The sequence below is a fragment of the Rhinopithecus roxellana genome, chromosome 16 (assembly GCF_007565055.1).
Source record: "Rhinopithecus roxellana isolate Shanxi Qingling chromosome 16, ASM756505v1, whole genome shotgun sequence".
NCBI classification, from domain to species: Eukaryota; Metazoa; Chordata; class Mammalia; order Primates; family Cercopithecidae; genus Rhinopithecus; species Rhinopithecus roxellana.
Window position 1 is genome coordinate 91,498,529 of NC_044564.1, and position 24,846 is coordinate 91,523,374.

A 24,846-nucleotide genomic window follows, 5' to 3' on the forward strand; every position below is an offset into this window, starting at 1 on the left:
AACATTTTGAGTATCTTATCCTATGTTTTTATTTTTACCAACAGTCTTACATAGAACCCCAAACATAAATAAATAGATAAAGCTGGTGTTGCATTCATTGATATGGGTTGGGAGGAGACCAGAAACTGGCCTGATGTAACTGTTACCTGACGTCTTCCTCTGTTCAGTGTGAAAGTTAAAAAATCTTGGGACCCCAAAATCCTTAAGCCAATGGGACAAGTCAAGCTGGGAGCTGCGTCAGGCAAAACTGCCTCCATTTTGGTTCTAAATAGGATGACTACAAAGAAAAAAAGCTACAGACCTCCCTCACAATTTGCCCACTAGGAAATTTCCTTGTGTGTCCCAAGATCTTTACCCTAAAATGAATCTGTTGAATTTTATCCTGACAATGTAAACTGATCACTTGTCTTCACAGGATGGAGACAAAGGACAGAACTCAAAGTCATCCCTCTGCTCACCTGAGACAAGTGCATATCTGATTGCTTCCTCTGATGTAAAAAAGTAGAGTCACTGAGCTAGACAAAGCATAAGTGACTTTCCTCTACCCCCTCCCACAAGTGAATTGTGTATTTGGTGAAAGGCTGATCAAAGACTCCAAAGAATGCAACTGCTTGTCTCTTATCTCCCCACACCTTTCCAAAGGTTCTTCTTCTTTCCCCAATATTCTCCCTTTAAATATTGAAGCCTTCAAAATCATCATTGGAGAAAGGCACCAACCTGCTTCCCAGGTGCACATCCTCAACCTTGGCAAAATAAACTTTCTAAATGATTGAGATCTGTCTCAGACACTTTTTGGTTCACACCAATTTCCTGGGTCTTTCAGGAACCCTGTTTGAGAACAGGTGGGCACTTCCGGACGACAACACAGATGGGCACCACAGCTTTCCCAAAGATCTTCCGACTCAAGTAAAGTGGCAAAAAATGTGTATTCTATGCGTGTATGACCCCAGCCCCTCCATCTTCGGCAGACTAGGTTGAAGTGCCTGTCTGCTCCTCTGGTCCTCTTCAGCCAGCATGGGACTGGTGAGGAAAAGACAGTGCTGGACTCCTCGCCGCCCAGCTACCTGACCTTGGTGTTGAGCTTCAGGTACGTGACATAGTGTGTCAGGAGCAGCCTTTGGAAGGCGCCGCTGTAGAAGGCCCAGGCCGGGATCAGGCTCAGAAAGCCCGCCTTAAACAGAAAGAAGCGTCAGTGTTGGGGAGGAAGGAGTGACAAGTACCTCAGTTCATCTTTGTGGTCTTTAAAAACATTTTTTTCTGACTACTAAAGTGGAGCCCCAGAACCTTTTATGTCATTGATAAAGTTTAAGGGTCTCGTGACACTTTCTCAGCACACAAGGTTTTCTCAGACACCAAAGGAGCCAGTCCTTTTAAACTCCTTTGGACGACCTAGTAGGATCAGCCCTAAGGAATTTTTTTTCTTTGAGACAAAGTCTTGCTCTGTCGCCCAGACTGGAGTGCAGTGGCATGATCACGACTTACTGCAGCCTCAGCCTCCTGGGCTCAAGGGATCCTCCCACCTCAGCCTCTTAAGTAGCTGGCACCATAAGAGTGTGTCACCATGCCTAGCTAATTTTTTTTTTTTTTTCAGAGACAGGGTCTCACTATGTTGCCCAGGCTGTGCTCAAACTCCTGGGCTTAAGTGATCCTCCTGCTTTGGTCTCCCAGAGTGCTGGGATTATAGGTGTGAGCCACCGTGCCTGGCCTGGAAATTCTAAATGAAGAGAACTCTGTGTTAACCACCTCCTGACTTACTCTTTCTCTTAGTGAGTATGTCCCCCCTTGTCTTCAAGTCCTTTCTACCAAGCTTCTGTTAAAATGAAGATCCTGGGCCAGGCGCAGTGGCTCATGCCTGTAATCTCAGCACTTTGGGAGGCCAAGGCAGGTGAATCACTTGAGGTCAGGAGTTCGAGACCAGCCTGGCCAACATGGTGAAACCCTATCTCTACTAAAAATACAAAAATTAGCCAGACATGGTGGCGCATGCCTGTAGTCTCAGCTATCAAGAGGCTGAGGCAGGAGAATTGCTTGAACCCAGGAGGTAGAGGTTGCATTGAGCTGAGATCGTACCATTGCACTCCAGCCTGGGTGACAGAGTGAGAGTCTGTCATAAATAAATAAATAAATAAAAGTGAGGATCCAGGAAAGAATCAGAAATGCTTTCCATCATTTGGCACAACTCCAAGGCATCGTGGGTGCCAAGCAAACACGCGAAGCCTGGATGAATGGAAGTCAGTCACAGAAAGGTGTGGGTTATCGACATGCAGCACTTGCTTTTCAAAGAGGAGGAAGCCTTCAGCTCAATGCATTTCAGGCTGTAGAAAGATTCTTTCAAGGTACAGGCCTTGGCAGATTCCTTGCCACCAAATTGCAACTGTGTCTTGCACAGTTCTGGGGTCCAGGATCCCGGAAACAATCATTTTGTTCACAGCATGACTTTATTAATCCAACATGCCTCAATCCACCTACTCCCTACAGAACAACGGGATTCCAACCAGAGGAAAGCTTGAGCTTCGGGGGGAGTTATTCATGTTTTGTCAGCCAGCTCAGATCCTCAGACCTCTGCATTCCTCTGAGATATTCGAAGACAAGGGACCAGTGACAGCTTCTGGGAGCCAAAGCTGACCTCTCCTCCCACTAGCCACGTTGCTGAATCAACACAGCTTCTTCCTCAAGGACTTCATTTTTCTCTCTGAACTTTCTTATCTCACAGCAAAATCAAGCCCTCTCAGTAGCTCGGTCCTGAACAACATGTTTTGGCATAGTGAGGTCAGCCATAAAGAAAATAAGCAACATAAATTAAAATTCCAGCCCCCTGGAAAAAGTCCTAAAAGAGTCCCTCTTCCATCTCCATCTTTGTCTACCCCCTCCCATCCTGGAAGGGCCATGTAAGAGCCAGAAAAGGCTGTGGCCGCAGATAAAAGTGGACCGAAATTCTAGCTTCACCATCACCAGCTGGGTGGTCACGGGCCAGCTGTTGGAGCTCTGAGCTTTGTCTTCCTCCATTGCAAAAGGGCGACTCTAAGACCTGTCTCCCAAGATTATTAATACAACTAAGCGAGGCAGCATGCATGAAGCCTCCAGCACGACAGGGTCTCTGTAGGTAGGGGCTCCATTCCTGCCTCGGTCCCAGCCCCATGTTCCCTGTGGGTGGAGGGCATGCTATCTTTGCCTGGCCTCTTGGTAATAAAAGGGTCGCTTATTTACCATTTGATTCTACATGATTGCTTCTCTGTTTAGATACAATGATCTTTCTAAATCCTGGCAAACTCGAAATTGGCTTTAATGATTACTGTATTTTCATTTATTTTCTCTCCTGCTTCACCAGGCACGAAAACTCCTTTTCCTGGTCTGTTCTTGGCAACTGTTTGCCTGAAGAAATTAGCATCTGTTATCTAAGAAATTAAAAGGAAAGGTCAAGAAAATACTCCGGCCAGGCATGGTGGCTCACACCTGTAATCCTAGCCCTTTGCGAGGCCAAAGCAGGAGGATCGCTAGAGCCCAGAAGTTCAAGACCAGTCTGGGCAACAAAGCGAGCCCCAGTCTCTATAAAAACAGTTTAAATATTAGCTGGATGTAGTGGCTTGTGCCTATAGTCCCAGCTACTGCAGAGGCTGAGGTGGGAGGATCCCTTGAGCCCAGGAGTTCGAAGAGGCTGCAGTGAGTTGCGATCCTGCACTGCACTCCAGCCTGGGCAACCTGGCTATGTCAAAAATTAAATAAAATATTCAACTTTGACCCTGTGTCGAGATAAAATAAAATTTTATTCTATTTCTATAAAAATAAAATGTTTATTTTCCTACAAGGAAACATTTTTCAGATGCTGATGAATTCTGTTTAAGCCATCAGCATCCTGGAGGACTAAGGTCACAGCGTGCTCCTGAAGATGGAAGGGACGCCATCCCCACTGGAGAGGGCTAAGCTGTGACACCAAGAAAGTGCACAAGAAATATGTAGTTTTGGCCAGGCACGGTGGCTCATGCCTATAATCCCAACACTTTGGGAGGTCAAGGCAGGCAGATCACCTGAAGTCAGGAGTTGGAGACCAGCCTGGCCAACATGGTGAAACCCTGTCTCTACTAAAAATCCAAAATTTAGCCAGGTGTGGCAGTACACACCTGTAATCCTAGCTACTCAGGAGGCTGAGGCAGGAGAATTGCTGGAACCTGGGAGGCAGAGGCTGCAGTGAGCCAAGATTGCACCACTGCACTCCAGCCTGGGCAACAGCAAGACTCCATTTAAAAAAAAAAAAATGTAGTTTTTCTTCCCTGGAGAGAGTGGGAAGTGGGAGGAGAGAAAGAGAAAGGCATGGTCAGAGTGTGTCCTCCGTTCGATGTGAGCTCTGGGCCTAGGCTGGGGGTTGAAGGATAAGGCCTGGTGCATGAAAGGATGGAGAAGTGTGATACATGAGTAAGGGTGGCACTGAGGGCAAAGGAGGAGCCATTGCCCTCACTTCTCTGGGGTGCAACCACAGGAAATTATCTCAGCATGGAGAGATAGGTGCTGAGATTTGGTTTTCCCAGCTTCCCTGGGTCCACGTTGGTGCTGATGTAGAGATAAGAGCCAGAGGTCTCTATGGATCCAAGCTACAGATGGACCTTGTGCCTGTAGCTGGAGGGGGATGTGGCAGGGTGCAGCAGTCTGCTGCCCTCAGTAGCTGGGGAGGCCTTGTCAGGGCATCCACTGGCCAAGTCAAAAGGACAGAAAGGTTCATCTCCCTCATCCTCCACAGACATAAACTTCAGCAAGGTGAACAGCCACCCAGGACACCAGCCCACACACACGGAAGGACCGTCATGGACCACGAGGCATCCTCTCCCAGCGCCACCTAGTGGGGGGGGCAGGAAGAAGGGAGGCTCCAGGGAAGACTGAGCACTTCTCCCTAAATAACAGACTGAATGGCCTGTTGAGATGACGAGATCAAACTCAGTTTAGACTCATTGGATGTTTGATGAAATTTCCTGCAGCAAGTAGTGATCTGGAAAAAGACCAGATCGGCAATAGAAAAAGTAAAGACCTTATATTCGCTGTGTGTGTCTGCTTTGTTGTGTGAGTCACACTGGTGATCCTGCACATTGTTGAGGTTCTACACAAAAATAGCAAGTAATCCTGTGAGAAAGTTCAATATCTAGCCGGGCGCGGTGGCTCACACCTGTCATCCCTGCACTTTGGGAGGCCGAGGTAGGCAGATCACGAGGTCAGGAGATCGAGACCATCCTGGCTAACATGGTGAAACCCTGTCTCTACTAAAAATACAAAAAATTAGCCGGGCGTGGTGGCGGGCGCCTGTAGTCCCAGCTACTCGGGAGGCTGAGGCAGGAGAATGGCGTGAACCTGGGAGGTGGAGCTTGCAGTGAGTTGAGATCGCACCACTGCGCTCCAGCCTGGGAGACAGAGCAAGACTCTGTCTTAAAAAAAAAAAAGAAAGAAAGAAAATGCAGTATCTCTTGCCAGAGTCTTCTTTAAGTCCCAGCAGATAAAGCAATGCTTTGGGAGACTTAGCACATGGAGCCATAAATCCTTCTAGCACCCATGAAAGAGAGAGGGAAAGAGAGTTCCAATTCCCACAGTAGAAAAGCCAGTAAGACAGAGGAGGAAGCTGGCAGACTGGTAGGTAAGTGAGGAAACCCCATCTGACTTTCTTTGGTGGGACCAGAGTCAGAGCTATGCCAATGTTACGTTTGTTTCAGTATTAGTGAGCAATACTCAAATCTACCTTTGTTTCATGTTTGTGTTTGTTTTTAAAAGCAGCCCAGGCCAGGCGCGGTGGTGCACGCCTGTAATCCCAGCACTCTGAGAGGCCAAGGCGGGCAGATCACGAGGTCAGGAGATCGAGACCATCCTGGCCAACTTGGTGAAATCCCATCTCTACTAAAAATACAAAAGCTAGCTGGGCATGGTGGTGGACGCCTATAGTCCCAGCTACTTGGGAGGCTGAGGCAGGAGAATCACTTGAACCCAGGAGGTGGAGGTTGCAGTGAGCTGAGATCACGCCACTGCACTCCAGCCTGGCAACAGAGTGATACTCAGTCTCAAAAAAAAATTTTTTAAAAAGCAGCCCAGGAGTGGTAAGAGCCTCTTGTGCCATATGCTAGATCTGTGGCGTGCTGGAGCTGGCTTGTACTCACTCATACGAGCCCACTGTGATCATTCTCAGCAAACTAACACAGAAACAGACAACCAAACAGCGCGTTTCTCACTTATAAGTGGGAGTTGAACAATGAGAACACATGGACACATGGAAGGGAACATCACACTCCGGGGCCTGTCAGGGGGTGGGGGGCAAGGGGAGAGAGAGCATTAGGACAAATACCTAATGCACGTGGGACTTAAAACCTAGATGATGGGTTGATAGGTGCAGCAAACCACCATGGCACACGTATACCTATGTAACAAACCTGCACGTTCTGCATATATATCCCGAAACTTAAAGTAAAATTAAAATTAAAAAAGAGAGAGCCCCCTGTGCACCACGCACTCCTGAATTCACGCACACAGCGTCATGCCAGTGGCTTAAACTCAGCCATGCTGGGAGTATTTATACCATAGAAGTCAAACGCTACACGGCAAAGTGGTTTGTATTGGTTTTGCTTTTTTCCCTGGAGGGCTGATAGCTAAACATTGACTGGAATACAGGGTCAGAGAAGACAGCAGCCCCCACGTGGAAGCACCATATATCTTGGTCTTCCCTGCTCAAGAGCTCCTGGGAGCCACCTTCCTTTCTGAGGGAGGAGGGAGGCAGCCAAGAATGAGACTTGCCAACTTGGGGGTTATCTAAAGGCTGAGCTCTCAGGCTCTGGCTTCTCCCCACCTTGCCACGTAGTCCTTGTCCCCGGCTATCTTACTGCTGGGAGCATACCCAATGCATCGATGAGTGTTCCAGCAGCAGGGAAGAGCTAGCCCAGCCCTGCCAGGGCCACCTGCGTGTCCTCCCTCCCTGGCTTCAAGGAAAGGAGAAGTTATCAATTACCAAGATTTCATGGGCAAGGCAGCCACAGGTTTCCCCTCCGATTGTGACATAATTCAGTGACTCTTGGACAAACTCATCAGCAGTCTTGGTTATCACATTGGTATTTAGATATTTTGTCATTGCAGTCGAGATGGCATATGGGGTCAGCACCTACAACGGGAAACAAAGACCATGGCACAGAAGCAATCCACTCCGGAAGAAGACTCTGAGAAATTAACACTCAAGACCCCGTCCCACCATTTCCCGACCCTTCTCTTCCTAGGCAAGGTTTTAAGATCTTCAGTGGAAAAAGGCACAGAACTGGCACAGAGCTGGGAATCAAAAATTTGGTTTTTCAAGATGAGGACTTAGCCGGCCAACATCAGGTGGCCCAAATGCCCTGCCCAACACACAGCGTGAACAGGAAGAACTCGGGTCTCTCTCTCAGAACCGAGTTGCAAGACAGCAAATAAAAATACAGGACGTCCAGTTAAATTTGAAGTTCAAACAATGAAAATCACTTCAGCACAATCGTGCCCCAAGTACTGCATGGGACATACTCATACTGAAAACCATTCATAGGCATCTGAAATTCAAATTTAACTGGAGGTCCTGTATTTAATGTGGCAACTCTATCTCAGAAGTTTGTTTCTAATACATATAACCAAAGTTGGAGCACCTGAAAGCACTTTGGATTCCCACTTTCACACTTCAGTTAGGAACCAAGAGTGGCACATACCTCATAACCTTTTCCTGTTGTGGTAAGAAAAACAATCACACATTGTGCCCTAAAAACCCAACGCCATGTTTCCACCTGTGATCTAACCACATTGTGGCCTGGCATAGGGATCCGTAATAGGGTTTTATTACCTTATTCCCAGAACAAAGGGTTTGGCATCTTTAGAAAGAAAAACGGCCAGCGTGATGACTCACGTCTGTAATCCCACCATGTTGGGAGGCCAAGGCAGGACAATTGCTTGAGCCCAGGAGTTGGAGACCAGCCTGAGCAACATGGCAAAACCTCATCTCCATTAAAAACAGAAAAATTAGCCAGGCACGGTGGCACGTGCCTGTAGTCCTAGCTACTCAGGAGGCTGAGGCAGGAGGATCCACTGACCCTGGAAGGCAGAGGTTGCAGTGAGCCAAGATCATGCTGCCCCTCTCCAGCCTGGGCAACATCAAGGAAGGAAGGAAGGAAGGAAGGGAGGGAGGGAGGGAGAGAGGGAGGGAGGGGGGGAGGAAGGGAGGGAGGGAGGGGGGGAGGAAGGAAGGAAGGGAGGGAGGGGAGGGAGGGGAGGAAGGAAGGAGGGAGGGAGGGAGGCAGGGAGGGAGGGAGGAAGGGAGGGAGGGGAGGAAGGAAGGGAGGGAGGGAGGAAGGGAGGGAGGGAGGGAGGGGAGGAAGGAAGGGAGGGAGGGAGGGGAGAAAGGAAGCGAGGGAGGGGAGGGAGGGGAGGAAGGAAGGGAGGGAGGGAGGGAGGGAGGGAAGGAAGGGAGGGAGGGGAGGGAGGGGGGAGGAAGGAAGAAGGGAGGGAGGGAGGGAGGGGAGGGAGGAAGGAAGGAGGAAGAAAGGGAGGGAGGGAGGGAGGGGAGGAAGGAAGGGAGGGAGGGAGGGGAGGAAGGGAGGGAGGGAGGGGAGGGAGGGAGGGAGGTGGGGGGAGGAAGGAAGGGAGGGAGGGAGGGAGGGAGGGAGGAAGGAAGGAAGGAGGAAGGAAGGGAGGGAGGGGAGGAAGGAAGGGAGGGAGGGAGGGAGGGGAGGAAGGAAGGAAGGAAGGAAGGAAGGAAGGAAGGAAGGAAGGAAGGAAGGAAGGAAGGAAGGAGAAAAAGTAAAAAAAAAAATATATCCACAAAACTGTTTTTGGTTTTGTTTATCTTCACATCACATTTGGAATTACGTTGTTTCATAATTGAACCCAATTATGAGTCAGTTAATCCAAATGAGCAGGTTCCTATGGAAATTAAAGCATGATTAATTTGTATAACACTTTTCTTTCAAGGATTTCAAAGTATTACTCTTTGAGAAATATAAGGAGGGTGCTTTCTCCACCACAGTTTCCAGATAGGGAAGTAATGATAAGTATTTTCATTGTTAAGTGATTTGGGGTTGACAAAACATCTGTATGTACAAAATAGGGGCTCAATAAATATTGTTCAAACATGTGTACCTATTTCCTCATTAGATCTTTACTATAACCCAGAGATATAAGCAGGCATTATAAGCCCCTTTTTATGGATGGGAAAACTGAGGCTCACAGAGTTTAAACAAGCTGACCAGGATCACTCAGATGATAAGTGGCAGAGCTGGGATGAAATTCAAACCCAACTCCACAGTACATGCTTTCTCATTCATTCAGCAAATATTTATTGAGCACCAACTATGTGTGCGTTCGGAGAGGCCAACTGGTTTTTGAAAGATCACAGTCTTTTCACTTTCTCCTCCTTGCTAGAAGAGCACCTCCAAGATCTCTGCATCAGAGAAGAGACAAGGGACACCATTTCCCCACCCACATCTCCTCCTGACCCTGCTGCTCCATGGTACCCACTACCTCTGCAGCTGTGCCCTGAGGATCAAGATAAGATGCTGCTGAGGGTCACAAGGCTAGGAAGCAGGTGGCTGTGATGATCATTCATGTTTAGAAATCACCAAGGATTCCTGGTTCCTTCTTCTTCCAGACACATGCATAATTGAATTGCACTTCCTGGCCCCTGTGGCTGTGTGCGACCGTGCAACCAGATTTGGCCAGTGATTTATGAACAGAGGTGAGATGTGTCATCTCTGGGCCAGAGCACTTCACTGTCAAAGCAGGACCCACTAGAACTTCCCACTCCTTTTCCTCTGGCATGTCGGCTGCTCCATCAGCCTGGGGCCCTGTGTCAACACAGTGGGCTAACGCCTTCTGTGAACCCACAGTGGATATGTCACGTGAATGCAAAATAGGACTTGGTTGTTTTAAGCCACTGAGATTTTAGGGGTTATTTTTTACTGCCGCAAACTTAGCCCAGACAGAGTTGCAGCATTGCAAAAGAGAAACCCCAGCTTCAGCTGGGATGGGAGCATGGAGACCCCAGCATGGAAGCAGGACCCTCCGATGGGTCAGACGGCTTCTGCATGGCAGAAAAAGGGACTGTGACACGGTGGCAATGCTGTTACAACCACTCACTATGGCTCAGAAATGATATTATTGGCCAAATTCCTACCATTAACTCATATCTGCCTACTTAATAAGCTTTACCCTGTAGCTGGCTGGTTTATAGGAATAGCCGCCTAAAATACTCTCACTGGATATTTTAATTGAAAATCAGTGTGTGCAGCAATAATTTCCAAGATATAATTTTGAATGTGCCTTTCATTTCTAATAGTATATTGTAAAACTTTTTCCCACACAACAATAACAAAACAAAACAAACACTCTGTTTATTCTACACTCCAGAAACTACCTAACTCTAACTCTGTTGCTGAACAAAGCACAAATAAATCACTGACACTTGAGGAATCACACTGCTCAGCCTGCAGCAGGCAGTGACAGCCCAGCTCCGCCCAGGTGAGGACAGGTCATCTCCACGACACAGGTGGAAGGGAAGCAGAGTGCCTCCTCCTCACCTGCTCAAGAACCAGAGTGTGGCGACCTCTGTGGCCCATCGCAGAAGGGCCCCTCCCCCGGTGACTAGCCCCTTCCCTCGCTCCAACTCGGATCAAGTGCCCAGTTTTGTTTGCTTCTTCTCCAGAATTCCTCCCACATAAGCCTGTGTCCTGTGCCAGGGTCAGAGAGGAGAAGCCACAAACAACCCTAATGTCTGCTCGGATGAAGCGTCAGGTAGCAAGAAGGTCCACAGCATTTCTGAGCAGCCACTCCCCTCCCCCATTTCCTCCTCCAGCACCCAGCGTGTTGGGGAGGGCAGCAGAAGCCACAGTAGCAGGTGGGACTGAGGCGCCCCGAAAGCCCACATGGCCTCCCTAGCTCTTCCTGCTGACCACACGTGCACAGCCAGGCCCGTAGGAGACAGTGGCCCCAGCCTGCAGGAGGTCCAGAGTAACCCTTCCCAAGGACTCACAGCCGCCCACCTCACCTGGATGATGACTTCTTTTGCTTTATATTCCTCTTGCAGGGCCTTGGAAAATGCGCACACAAACGCCTGGAGCAAGAAGGAGAAACACCTGAGACACCTGAGGCCCCAGAGTGTGCTCCCTTGTCAGAGCCAACTTCCTCTGACTTCAAGGGGCACTGCAGAGACACTATCTGTAGACCTTAAAATAGAGTGGGGAGCCGTGGGTACGGAGGGTCCGGAGGGTCCGGAGGGTGCGGAGGGTACGGTGGGTACGGAGGGTACGAAGTTTCCGCTGCACAGGGTGAATATGTGCTGGAGATCGACTGTACAGCATGGTGACAAAAGCTAACAATCATAGACCCCATACCGGAAGATTGCTAAGCAAGTAGATCTCAGGGGTCCTCACCAAAAACAAACAAACAAACAAAAAAAAAAAACCGTAAATATGTGAGGTCATGGATATGTTAATTCGCTTGACTTGATCATTTCACAACATATACATATATCAAAATATCACCTTGCATACTGTAAATAGACACAATTTTGGTCAAATATGCCTTCACGAAGCTGGAGAGTGGGGCAGAAAGAGAGTAAGGGAAAAAATGAACCAGCTTGTCTTGATGGGAGTTAGCACTTCATGCTCTGGGAAGAGGACCCCCCACTCAGCAAGAATGCCTGTTTTGGGATAAACCCATCCCTAGGGCCACTGCATGTATTAACCTCCTCTGTAGAGCGCTCCCTCCTCCTCAGGCTGTGTTTATGACGAGCGCATGGTCAGGCTAGACCTCCCAGTCTGGAAGGAAGCTACAGTGTCACTTGTCAGCAGGAAGACGGCAAGAGCTCCCAGAGGAGGTGAGTGGGGCTGGCATCCCCGGAGGCTGGCCAGGTCGTGCACCGCAGGGCTTCCTTCATGTGCCGGGAGCAGGGGCTTTATTCTAATTTCCTCTTGGGCTTCCCAATGACGAGCTCAGCCCTGCACATATGAGAGCGTCTCCAGGCAAACCTTTCCATCTACTTGCCAGATGATCAAAGGAAATTGCCAACTGGGAGAAATAAGAGGACGAAGGAAGAGACTTGGAAGTCATGACATCACTCACCTTGGAAGCTGAGTACAAGAGTAGAGAGGCCAAGGAAACAGGGCTATCCCGGAAGAAATGTTCAGGATGAGACCTTTCCGCCTGAAAGGCAAAGAAGCAAAGTTCCCATGGCTTTGTTGCCTTACCCGACCGTGGGTACAAAGAAAACAAAGGGGCCAGTGTGAACACTGCGGACTCTGCCCTTTCTGGGCCTCCGCCTGTGCTGGGGGCTCTGCTTCTCAGAACGGTGAGTGAACTTCCCCCGCCTTCCCCCGGAGGGCGCCACACAGCGATGCCTGAACTTCCGCCGCACAGAGATGCCACCTGGCGGTTATGTGACGTCACAGAATGGGAGGGGCTTGATCCTGGAGACAGAGGCCCTGCTACAGCTGAGGCCTCTCCACCAAAATACTGATAACCAGCTCGGTCAGGATTTAAGGGGAGGGAATCCTTCGCCCCTAAATGTGACCACGTGAGCTGCCGGTCCCTTTGGCCTCACGGACCCACAGCAGGACAGATGTCACATGCTGGAATGTTGTCTTGGGTAGAATTTCACAGTCCAGGACCTGCTCACACAGATACCCTATGCCAGTCTCCAGGAGCCTCACTTGTCCTTTTGAAACTCAGTATCCTTAGTCCCTCCCAATTAGACGGATTCAATAGAGGAGTAGGGGACAAGAAACTGCAAATTAGCATCCAAGGCCAAGCCCCTTCTCCCTCTAGAGAAGATAAGCTATCAAGCATTTGCTTTTAACGAACACCACCTGAGAAGAACCACCTCCCAAATGCTCACTGGAATAGGGTGACGTAAATATGCAATCAGTGGAGGAGCTGACAGAGCGGCCATTTTCACACTAAATCGGAGTATTCTTTCTGACAAAAGCTGCAATTCCTAACAAAGAGATGGTCGTGATCTCAGGACAACTTCTGAGGTTTTCTTTTACACTCAACATTAATTAATTTTTCTTCAATCTAGTGCGTGTTGAAACTGCCCTTCTCTTCGTCCCTCCAATAGTGTTACATTTAACCTTCACGTGAGATTGTCTATTTGCAGAGGTGGCCTGGCCCAGAACGTTATGTTTTTTTCCCATAATCACCGTGTGCTTTCATCGTAGCTGTTATCGTTTGTTAAAGCACAGCCAGATGGACTCTGTGTCCCAGTCCCCGAGTTAGCTGACTGCCAGGGCAGGGAGGCCATGTTGCTCCACACTTTTTTGAAGAAGGCCTTACCTTGATTCCATATGTTTCAGAATTAGCTGTGTCATCTACAAGAGAAGGCCAAAGGTAAGCCCGACAAGGAACTAAGTAACAGTGCAAGGGGGCGGGATGGAATGGGGAAGGGAGAGCGGGAGGAAGCTGGGAAAGAGCCTCATCTTCTCAGAAGGCCTTGAAAATTGCTGGCACTCATTGGAGGTCACTCTGGCCACATTAGAGTCTGGCTGGAACCCACAGCAGCCAACCTAGACAAATGACAGGCTGTTCTGGGGCCTCTGGTTTCTTCCGCCTAAAGCTAATGTCTTCCTGGAAAAAGAGGGCAGTGAAAAATTGGGCGAATTGGCTTACAGCTGTGGGACCAACACTGAGGTTCCCATGATACTCTTCATTCTGCCGGACAGGCCAAAGTGGACTGGCCATGAGTTGGAACTGGGGAGCTATGCGGAAACCTAACAAGACTCTGTAGAGAGAACACCTCTTCAATTCAACAGCAGCTGCTTACTCAGCCTGCAGCTGGGCTGTGAAATAGCTCTGTGGACACAGCACGTGGCCACTCCTGTGTATCGGAATTACAAGAGCCTTGAGAAGCCCCTTCCCCCTCCCAGCCTACAGACCCCTGAAAAGGTCTTCTCTGCCATTTCGGGAGCCTAAAAGAACCTTTTGTTTCAAAATTACAAGGTGCACATTCTACAAACGAAGGAAGAGGCAACCCCATGGACTGAAGTGTTCTCTGAGGTAAAATTGACCAGAATCAGGCCTGACTGCAGCAGGTTTGAGACAAGGGACCCAAGTGAAAGGAGAGGGGCAGAGACATCAAGGCACCTGGGGACTGGAAGACACAGACCGCCCATTTCTCGATACTGTCTAGGGGCCCTGCAGCAGCTCCTCGCAGGTGCCCGCTCCCAGGCCAGGCCCCAGCCTGTCTCAGAGCCTCCAGGGAATGTCTTTGCTGCTGGGGGACCAGGGGCCAGGGCAGTGGGCGGGGGCAGGGGCTCTCTAGAACCACTAGGCTGCCTGTGGAACACTGGATTTTGAGGAAGAAGAGGGAGGATGAGGGGCGAGATGGTGTCAGCCCTCTTTCCGTGAATGGCTTCCTAGCAATATTGTATAAACCTTTTCAGCCAGCACCCACATTGCCTCAAAGCCTCCCGAACAAACTCACTAGACCCATTGGCTGAATGATCCCAATTAGAGAGACAACACTGAATCTTGTGGGTCCCTGCCTCAAGGCTTCCAACATTCAGTTTCTTATTCCACCTTCCCTTTGCCCCCAAACGCATATTCTCCCATCCCTGCCCCGAAAGAGCACTCGACCATCTCCAGATGGCTCCTTTGAAATAGTGCAGTTTCTCTAGTCACGCTTCTAACCAGCAAGGTTCACTGGGGCATGGTCTACTTAGAAGCTAAACTTCAATTTATATTATTTGTTACTTAGGGAACTTAGTGTTTATCAATACATAATTTTTTTAAACAAATCAAAGCATTTCTCTGCTAAAGGAGTCAGAGGGTTGTCAAGTACATTTGGGAAATGCCTATGATCAAACAGCCCAAGACTAAAAGGTCAGTTGTAAAATAACGTGAAAGACTTTAGTGGTGAGGCTACAGATGACAGTTAGACACACAAAACTCATAATTGCATCAGCTGGGGGCTCCAAAAAGCCATCAATTGCTAAGCATAAAAAGATGTGTGTACCCCATAGCAACTGAGCAGGAAACCATAAAATGCCAGCGTGCTGACAGAAAAACAACCAAGAGTTGCTGTCAGCTCAACTTACCCATCTGAAAAAAAATTTTTTTTTGTCTACTCTCCCTCCATTTCCCCTCCTTATCTTAACAGCAGCCTGGCTTTCTTTGGGAAATCTGTCCTCCCCTACTGCCAGTCCACGGTGCTCAGATGGGTGAGACTGAGTCTTCCGCTACTCTCCAACCAGGGTCCCAGCTCCTTGAAATCAGGAATCAGACTTTACTCATCCCTGCAGTCCCACTGACCTTCCAGAGTGGTCACCAAGGCTGCCATATACAGCTGTGAATGTTGTGTACTGAGCAAGGTGCCCAGCTGTGGGGTTAGTGCAGGTGGGGAGCTCAGAGCTCACTCACAAGCCACGTGCCCAGCAGAGGAAGAGGGCTCTGTCCCCAGAGGAAGGGGGACACGTCATTCACACAAAATCCTCATCTACCAAGTCACGCAGCTGCAAGCTGCGTCCATTCTTAAACAGTACCTTTCTCTAAATGGTCTCTATAGGATAGCTTTGAGGGACTCGTGCTATACATCTTTGTGCAGCTGACCCTCATCAAAGAACTTGAATGCTGAATGGTGCCTAAGACATCTCTTGATCCACAGCCATTTTATTTTTATTTTTATTTTTCATTTTTTTGAGACAGAGTCTTGCTCTGTCACCCAGGCTGGAGTTCAGTGGTGTGATCTCGGCTCACTGCAACCTCTGCCTCCTTGGTTCAGGAGATTCTCCTGCCTCAGCCTCCCAAGTAGCTGGGATTGCAGGCGTCCGCCACCACACCTAGCTAATTTTTGTATTTTTAGTAGAGATAGGGTTTCACCATGTTAGCCAGGATGGTCTCGATCTCCTGACCTCGTGATCCACCCGCCTCAGCCTCCCAAAGTGCTGGGATTACAGGCTTGAGCCACCGCGCCCAGCCAATCCACAGCCTTTTAATAGCAGATGCAGAACCTCAAGTTCAAGGGGGCTACATAACTTGTCCAATGCTGTCCGACTAATTAGTAGCTGTGCTGGGACCAGAACACAGATGAACTTGAGCTTTGATTCAACAAATATTTATTGAACAACAAAAGTTCAGAAAATGCAAGCCATGCCCTCCGTCAGTTTTCCAAAGTAAGCTTTCCTCTATCTACAAAGCCTAAAGTTAGAGGAAGATACTAATTTTTTTTAAGTTGTCTCTGAATCCTGACTACGTTTCAGCATCATCAAGCTTAATATGTTGTGACGTGTGACAAAACTGAAAGCAGAAATAGAATTCAGATACAAGGGAGAGTTGAATCCATTACTGTGTTTTCTAGATGAAAAACAGAACAGGACAATTACAAGACCACGACACGGCCTCACAACTAAGTGCGGTTCGATTTCAAAGAATGCTGCTTCTACAGTGGACGGGCACAATTCTCCTGAGTTGCCAAACTTCAACAGCTACTACATGTTAATGCATTTTGCACATATATTGATCACATACCTTGACTACGGAGGTGATGTTACAATGGATGACGCTCTGTAATAAATAATCACAACCACACATCAACCGGATGATTAGAGAAATTCTCCTGGAAAGTAGTCAGTGCTAAAGAACCATGAAGAGGGCAAAAGTGCATGTCTGAGCGGTTTCATCATTCACCCTGCAAATTAGGCTCATAACTGACTTCCAGCAAGCATGCACTAGCATCAAGAAACATCTGACTCCCATTCTGTCCTTCTGTACCTATGTCATGTTGACTAGACGTCAATTAAGAGTTTCCGGGAAAACTTGGAACTATATTACTGGAGGAATATAGATACGGTTTTTCAAAGGGAGCTATTCCATTCCCAGCTGGAGGAAGAGGGGTTAGCATATGTGAGTCTAGGAGAACAGAAAGGCAGATGGTTGTACAATATAAGGTAGAGGTTCTGGGCTATGGAGGGCAGGTAAAGAACCCACTAGAATCACCCGAGATAAAGAGAAAGGAAAAGAGGATGGACACAGACACGAGCACAAACACAGACACACAGAGGCAGAGGAGCAACCCTGGAACTTGCTTCTTGGAGAGACATAGACTTGTGCCAGAAACAGAGTGTGGGAGACAGAGCCCGCGCAGGAGATGTGTGGTCCTGAGAGGAGTTTGGTGAGGATGTGCAGCAGCGCCCAAGCAGTCTGGCATTATCACCCGGTGCAGCAGACTCGGGGCTTACACAGGACTGCAGGATACCCGCAGACGTGGGGAATGGAAGCATGAGGGCCTGTTCAGACTGCTGTAGCCCTGTGACTCCAAAGGTCAGGGCCTAAGGAAGGGTCAACGAATTGTGCCTTCAAAAACTGTTAAATGCGGCCGGGCGCGGTGGCTCACACCTGTCACCCCAGTATTCTGGGAGGTCGAGCCAGGCGGATCACCTGAGGTCAGGCATTTGAGAGCAGCCTGACCAACATGGTGAAACCCCATCTCTACTAAAAATACAAAAACTAGCTGGGCGTGGTGGTGCATGCCTGTCATCCCAGCTACTCAGGAGGCTAAGGCAGGAGAATAGCTTGAACCCAGGAGGCGGCGGTTGCAGTGAGCCGAGATCATGTCACTACACTCCAGCCTGGGCGACAGAGGGAGACTCCATCTCAAAAAGAAAAAAAAAAAAAGGACTGTTAAATCCATTAAAAATATACTCCCAACCAACAACAGCAGCCATGGGTCTGAGTCAAGCTTACTGAACTTACAATCCTGCCAGCCACAGAGTTTGTGTCATGTACTTCCCTCACACTAAAAGTTAAACAAATCTTGGTACCTGGGAAGACAGAGAAAGCCAAAGAGCTGGTCTTCTCCCATGTGTGGTCACAGCTGCGAACGTGTTAGGCAGAATTACCCTTTATAAAGTGGAGTGCAGCGCCCCAAAAGAATGGGACAATGGACAGGTACGTTTTGATGTGCAGAGAAGGAAGATGTCCCTATCCCAGAGATATCATGAAAAGTGGTACTCGTGACTATGGATCGAGTGCTCAGGTGAAGAGAAAAGGGGGCCTGAATTCAGACAGTCCAGGCTTTCGGCCGGAAGCACGCTTCCATCACTCCTTCCCGGGCCTGACTCATTACCCAGCCAGGGGACCCAGAACCTGGGTAAGAGGAAAGTATACACAGAAGGGCACAAGTCTACCTGGATTTCATCTGGCGCGTTCAGGAAATGGCTTGGGAGAAGGTTTGGAAGCATTCCGACGTTGTTGACTGGCAGAAAGAAGCAAAACAAAAATGTGTCAGAAGATCAGGTGGCAGATTTTCACAAAGAAACATGTGCAAAAAGATTGACACGTAAGGTTGTTCATCGCAGCGTGATTTGATAACAGTGAGGAAACCGGAGGGAAAATTTTGTCCCATAGTAGGAGACACCATCGGTGAATCATGGGGTTGTCCTATGTTGGAATGCAGTGTAGTCATTAAAAATCTATGACTGGGCTGTTTACATGGGAGAAGATGCATGATGTAAGTTTTTTAAAAATATATGACAAAACAGCACATACGTATAATTCCGGTTTTGAAAATATGTGTGTGTTTAGGATTAGAAAAGTATGCACCAAAAGGCTATCTCAGAGTATTGGGATTTTAAGAGATTCATATTTATTTTATCAGCCTATCTATTCTTTCCAATTTTTCTGCAATGATATACTGTACACTTTCATATATAAAAATGTAATTATTTTTAAAATTCAGCAGAAGGTTTAGAAATCCAATTTGACTTTCTTCTGTGTATACTATAAACACTGCACTGTGCACATGGCCATAAAATACCTTGTCTGTAAATCATTACAGAAACAAATATTATATTGTTTTCTAAATAAGAGAGTCAATTCTCAACTAACTATACAGCATTTCATGGATCAATCACAGCAATGTTTGTTTGCTAAACTAATTCCTTTAAGCCAATGTTTCTGGGATTCTTTTTCTGCCAAATGTCAACACCAGTTCCATAAAAGACAATTCATTTTAATATTAGAAAATATAGTCGGTCCGGCTGGGTGCAGTGGCTCACACCTGTAATCCCAGCACTTTGGGAGGCTGAGGTGGGTGGATCACGAGGTCAGGAATTTGAGAGCAGCATGGCCAATATGGTGAAACCCTGTCTCTACTAAAAATACAAAAATTAGCTGGGCGTGGTGGCGGGTGCCTGTAGTCCCAGCTGCTTGGGAGGCTGAGGCAGGATAATCACTTGAACCTGGGAGGTGGAGGTTGCAGTGAGCTGGGATCGCACCACTGCACGCCAGACTGGGCAACAGAGTGAGACTCCGTCTCAAATAAAAAAAGAAAATATAGTTGGGGGTTGAAATATATATGTCTGATACATTGCAAACCAATATATAAATTTTTTTATTCAGTGATGCCTCTAGAAGAAGTGTGCTTTGATATTCAACTTAATGCTATAGCTTAAAATATAGTCATGGTTTCAGTATAAATCACCATGAAATAATCAGGTGTCACTAATCAGTGTCAGGTTATTTCACTGATGTATTACAACAAGCTTTGCATCTTGCAATTTACTCACCTAAAATTCCAATTTCTAAGCCTGTAAGTTTTTCTTTAATATGCTCGTATATGTCATCTTTGGTAAAATCTGCTTGTATAATCTTCACACTCCTCCCTGTAGTCCGCTCTACATGAGAGATAACAGTTTTTTAATGAACAGGGATCCAGATGCCCCCTGCCCGTGAAGTTTCCACCAGTGCTCCTGTATTACCTGAGCAGACATTGAAGAGGACAGCCCATTGCCCCAAACAGAAATGGGAGATGGCACTGGGTAAATGCTGGGAGGTGCTAAGAGATTGGTGAATGGTGGTTTCTACATGTCCCTAAGAGTTACTGCAGGGATGCGTATATGCATTAAGAGAGATTTACTGCAGCGGTTCTCAAAGTGAAGTCCACAAACCACAGCATCAGGGTTACAGGGAAACTTGTCAGAAATGCACATTCTCGGGCTCTATCCCAGACCGACTGCATCGGAAACTGTGGGTGAAGCCCAGCCAGCCACCTGCTTAACACACCTCTGAGTGACTTTGCTGCTTGCTCAAGTTTGAGACATCAGACTGACAGCTGTAAAAGCAAGGTCTGACACTGCCTCTGCTCATAAGTGTCAAGTCTCCTCCACACAGACCCACCAACTCTTTGTATTTGTCCAATGCTTTAGCATTCACAGAGCATTTACATACACGATGTCTTATGTAAATCGTCCCTACCACATTCTAAAGTAGACATTATGGTTTTCATTTTCCAGAGGAGAAAATGAAGGCTCAGAGAAGCTAACTAACATACCCAAGACCGTCCACTCTCTGATCACTCCAAGTTCAATGCGCTCCCCACTACTCTGTGTTCACTTGCCTTCTGTGGGAGTTTTCCGGCAGATGTGAAAGCAACAAGCAGAGTTTACCAGTAGCTTGGTGAGCTGCTTTGCTTTGGAGTTAGCTGGTATTTGTGGGCCAAGCAATCTTGAGGCATAGTTTGGGGGTGGACAATGCTTTCAGGACAAAGACACTACTTACTTTTCAAAAGGATGATAAAAAGCACATTTCAGCATTGTGAGGCAAACACTGAGGATTGTCTCAGTCCTAGTCAAAGTTACTTCTGATATCCAGACACAGAACAAAAGCAGAATTCATGGGTCCAAGGGCACTGCACTCCACGGTGTGACTGCACAGCCCACACCTCCCACACCCATCTCCTGTCCCAGATCTCCCCCAGGGAGACAAGGCTCACCCCTGACAACCCACCAGTGGTCTTCACAAGTCTCCAGAACTAACGTCTCATCCCTTTGAGTTAAAGAGTTTATTAATTATTAAATTAATAATTATTAAAATTCAAAGGTCCCAAAAGAAATATGATTATCATTATTAACAAAAGAACACTTCAGAGCAAATCATAATAATAAAACATTGTGATACAAAAGTTGCCTCAGGGTTGTACAGTGTACAGCCTCCACGTCCATACATGATGATCCTGGATCAAAACTGTTTTTAAAATCTGACAAACACCAGTAAGCACTGTCGCTCATCCTCCTGCCAGGAGCAGAGCACAGGCATAGGGAAGGGAAGTCCCAAACACTGATCTTGTTTTTGTTTTTGTTTTTGTTTTGAGACAGAGTCTCGCTCTGTCGCCCAGGCTGGAGTGCAGTGGTGCGATCTCAGCTCACGGCAAGCTCCGCCTCCCAGGTTCATGCCATTCTCCTGCCTCAGCCTCCCGAGTAGCTGGGACTACAGGCGCCCGCCACCGCACCTGGCTAATTGTTTGTATTTTTAGTAGAGACGGGGTTTCACCGTGTTAGCCAGGATGGTCTTGATCTCCTGACCTCATGATCCGCCTGCCTCAGCCTCCCAAAGTGCTGGGATTACAGGCGTGAGCCACCGCGCCCGGCCACTGATCTTGCTTTTGAAGGGAGTGGCAGAAGCAACCAGGCAGCCAGGGCCTCAAGGATGAGCAGAGCTGATCTAGCGATGAAGGCACCACCCCAAAGGAGAAAGTGGACCTATCTGTGCCTCAGCTGGTTCCTGTTTCCCCCGGCTCCCAGAGCCAGTGTGCACTGAAGGTGACACCTTCCATCCCGCCCTCTGCTTTGTAACCAGGCTGCCCAGGAGAGTTGGTGCCCCAGGCTCTGAGAGCAGATGGGGGGATGCCAAGTATGTCAACTGGCAGGGTGGGAGCAGGTTTGGTTGGTGGGCTCCACACACATCTCCCTTATTTGGGGGGTCACTCACCGATCTCTGTGGCAATGGCCTCTAGTTTTTCCAGCGTCCGGCTAATAAGCACAACGTCGAGTCCACGTTTTGCTAGCTGAGAGTGGGGGTGAAAAACCAAAAGAGACAAGGATGGTGAGCAGACAGGGAGGGTTTGAGTCGAGGTGACTCGGTCCCGAGGCTGTGCGTGTACTGGCAGGGTCCCGAGGCTGTGCGTGTACTGGCAGGGTCCCGAGGCTGTGCGTGTACTGGCAGGGTGGCGTGGCTGCTTCACCTGGGTTGAAGTGTGCAGAATGTGACAAAGCTTTCTGGGCTAGGAGTAGCGCAGCCCCCATGGGCCAGGCTGACTAGCAGGCCGTCATGAGAGGCGTTAACACTTGTGTGTTTATTGTGTGCGGGGACTTTTCTAAGTGCTTTCATTGTCCAGGACCACAAACTGAAAGTGCTTCTCTGAAGTTCATGGGCTCAGCTACGCATCCGAATTTAAAATACTGGGGACTTTATACTATATGTTATGTAGCAGGGGGTGGAGCAGCATTCCATAGTAAAAGCAGTGTTTCTGCACCTACTTTTTTTTTTTTTTTTTTTTTTTGCAATGGAGTCTCGCTGTGTCACCCAGGCTGGAGTGTAGTGGTGCAATCGCGGCTCACTGCAACTTCCAACTCCCGGGTTCAAGCAATTCTCCTGCCTCAGCCTCCCAAGTAGCTGGATTACAGGCATGCGCCACCAAGCCCAGCTAATTTTTGTATTTTTAGTAGAGACAGGGTTTCCCCATGTGTAAAGACGGGGTTTCCCCGTGTTGGCCAGGCTAGTCTCAAACTCCTGACCTCATGTGATCCGCCCACCTCAGTCTCCCAAAGTGCTGGGATTACAGGCCTGAGCCACCATGCCCGGCCATCTGCCCCAACTTTTGAGCTGCTTCTTATGCACAAGGACACCCTTCTTGTGGCTTACTCGACCTGAGACCTTTCTTCCTGTTTTCTGACTCCCAACAGAAGAGTAAATGGGATGGGGAGCATGGGGTGGAGAGCTGGACGCATCCCCTGAGACCAGCAGGACGGCCCTGCAGAGTGGGTAACACCTGGACTCCCGAGGGTTGCGTGACGGGGTGGGGAACCGTGTGCTTCACACAGAGCAGTTTCGGAGAGATTCCACGGGGGACATGTAAATGTGCGTCGCCGGAGGTGTGTCTGTATCTAAAACTGTTACCAGTGAGAAAAGTTAGAGTTTTTCCTGAAAGACGAAAGGAAAAACCAACATTCGTTTAAACAGAGACGGATGACATTTGAATTAGTGACAAAGGCCCCAGTTTATTGAAATCTGTCTCTGTGGTTTCAGTCAAATGATTCATACTGTTATTTTCTTTAATTGTGGTAAAATACAACACAGCAAAATCTACCATCTCAAGAAAAATGTGGAATACTTTACGAATGTCTGTGTCATCCTTGGGAACTCATGCTAATGTTCTCTGTATGGTTCCAATTTTAGTATATGTGTTGCAGAAACAAGCACTACGCTGTTATTTTAAGAAGTTACGTATTATAGGCTGGGCACGGTGGCTCACACCTGTATTCCCAGCACTCTGGGAGGCCAAGGCAGGCAGACCACCTGAGGTCAGGAGTTCAAGACCAGCCTGGCCAACATGGTGAAACCCTGTCTCTACTAAAAATCCAAAAAAAAAAAAAAAAAAATTAACTGGGCGTGATGGCACACGCCTGTGATCCCATCTATTTGGGAGGCTGCAGCAAGAGAATCGCTTGAACCCAGGAGGTGGTGGTTGCAGTGATCCGAGATTGTGCCACTGTACTCCAGCCTGGGTGACAGAGCAAGACTCCGTCTCACAAGAAAGAGTTACATATTATAGAAAACACATAAGAAGCTGAATTATAGTCTATAAGATATAGTCTCCAAAAGCTAGTAATTCACTATAGCCCACAGTCTCAGAATCACCCAAGGAGATGTCAAAAAAGAAAAAAAAAAAAAACACCGATTCCCACCAAACCATCTGATATGGTTTGGATCTCAAGTCAAATTGTAATCCCCAGTGTTGGAGGTGGGGCCTGGTGAGAGGTAATTAGATCGTGGGGACCATTTCTCATGGTTTAACACCATCCCCCAGGTGCTGTCCATGGTAAGAGTGAGTCATCGAGGGATCCGGTGATTTAGAAGTGTGTGGCACCTCCCCTCTCTTCCTGCTGCTCCAGCCATGTGATGTGCTCACTCCCCTTTTGCCTTCCGCAGTGCTTGTAAGTTTCCTGAGGCCTCCAAAGCTGAGCAAATGCAAGCATCATCCTTCCTGTACAGCGTGCGGAACCATGAGCCAATTAAACCTCTTTTCTTCATAAATTACCCAATCTCAGGTATTTCTTTATAGCAGTGCAAGAACGAAATAATACACCATCCTGATAAAAATCTCTGGGGTGGAAGCCTCAGGGCTTTCATCTTTTTCTGTTTGTGTTTATTAAATTATACTATTATATGCACAAATGCATCCTCATTGTAAAAGATTCCAACAATGCCAAGGAAAACAATGTGTCCAAGGCTGCCCCTGCCTATTTCCCCACCCACCCCTAGGCTCCCACCACCTTTAGTTTGTTGTTGAGCCCTCCCTAACTTTTTCTCTACATTGACAGGCATATATCGGCACATATAGAAATAAAGGTTTCTTTTGTGAGTTTCATTATTTTTATCCTACATAAATGACATTATAAGCAGTGTCCTGCAATATTCTTTTTAACTTAATGACATATTTTATCTCTAAGAATCGTGTATATTTCCATAGCAGTCCACGAAGAACCACTTGATTCTTTTCTATTGCTCCATGGTATTCTAGAGTTCACCTTAGGGTGTTTCCAAGGTTTTCTACTACCAATCTTGCTACAGTGAAAGATCTTCTATATAGCTCTTTGTATATATGAGTAAATTAATTCCTATATACTGTATAGGAATATTTGGGACTACAGATGCATGCCATCATGCCTGGCTAACTCTTTATTTTTTGTAGAGATGAGGTCTCACTATGTTGGCCAGGCTAGTCTTAAACTCCTGGGCTCAAGTAGTCTTCCCGCCTCAGCCTCCCAAAGTGCCAGGATTACAGGGGTAAGCCACCACACCTGGCCCCTTTATTGTTATCCAATTATC

The 24,846-nt window shown here is 47.8% G+C and overlaps 1 protein-coding gene and 1 non-coding gene across 2 annotated transcripts in view; both read right to left on the reverse strand.

Annotated features, from left to right (window-relative positions):
* Positions 1-1,060: 1,060 nt before the first annotated feature.
* HSD17B3 (hydroxysteroid 17-beta dehydrogenase 3) overlaps positions 1,061-24,846 on the reverse strand; it is a 58,541-nt gene continuing 34,755 nt past the window's right edge. The window contains 10 exon segments of the mRNA XM_010358146.2: positions 1,061-1,171; positions 6,971-7,120; positions 11,015-11,080; positions 12,091-12,107; positions 12,110-12,171; positions 13,300-13,334; positions 16,489-16,524; positions 18,147-18,214; positions 19,527-19,634; positions 21,727-21,802. Of these exon segments, the coding sequence (XP_010356448.2) occupies positions 1,061-1,171; positions 6,971-7,120; positions 11,015-11,080; positions 12,091-12,107; positions 12,110-12,171; positions 13,300-13,334; positions 16,489-16,524; positions 18,147-18,214; positions 19,527-19,634; positions 21,727-21,802 (729 nt within the window).
* Positions 23,114-23,217, reverse strand: LOC115894047. Its single transcript, XR_004054103.1, has one exon. It is a non-coding gene; the product is annotated as a U6 spliceosomal RNA (small nuclear RNA).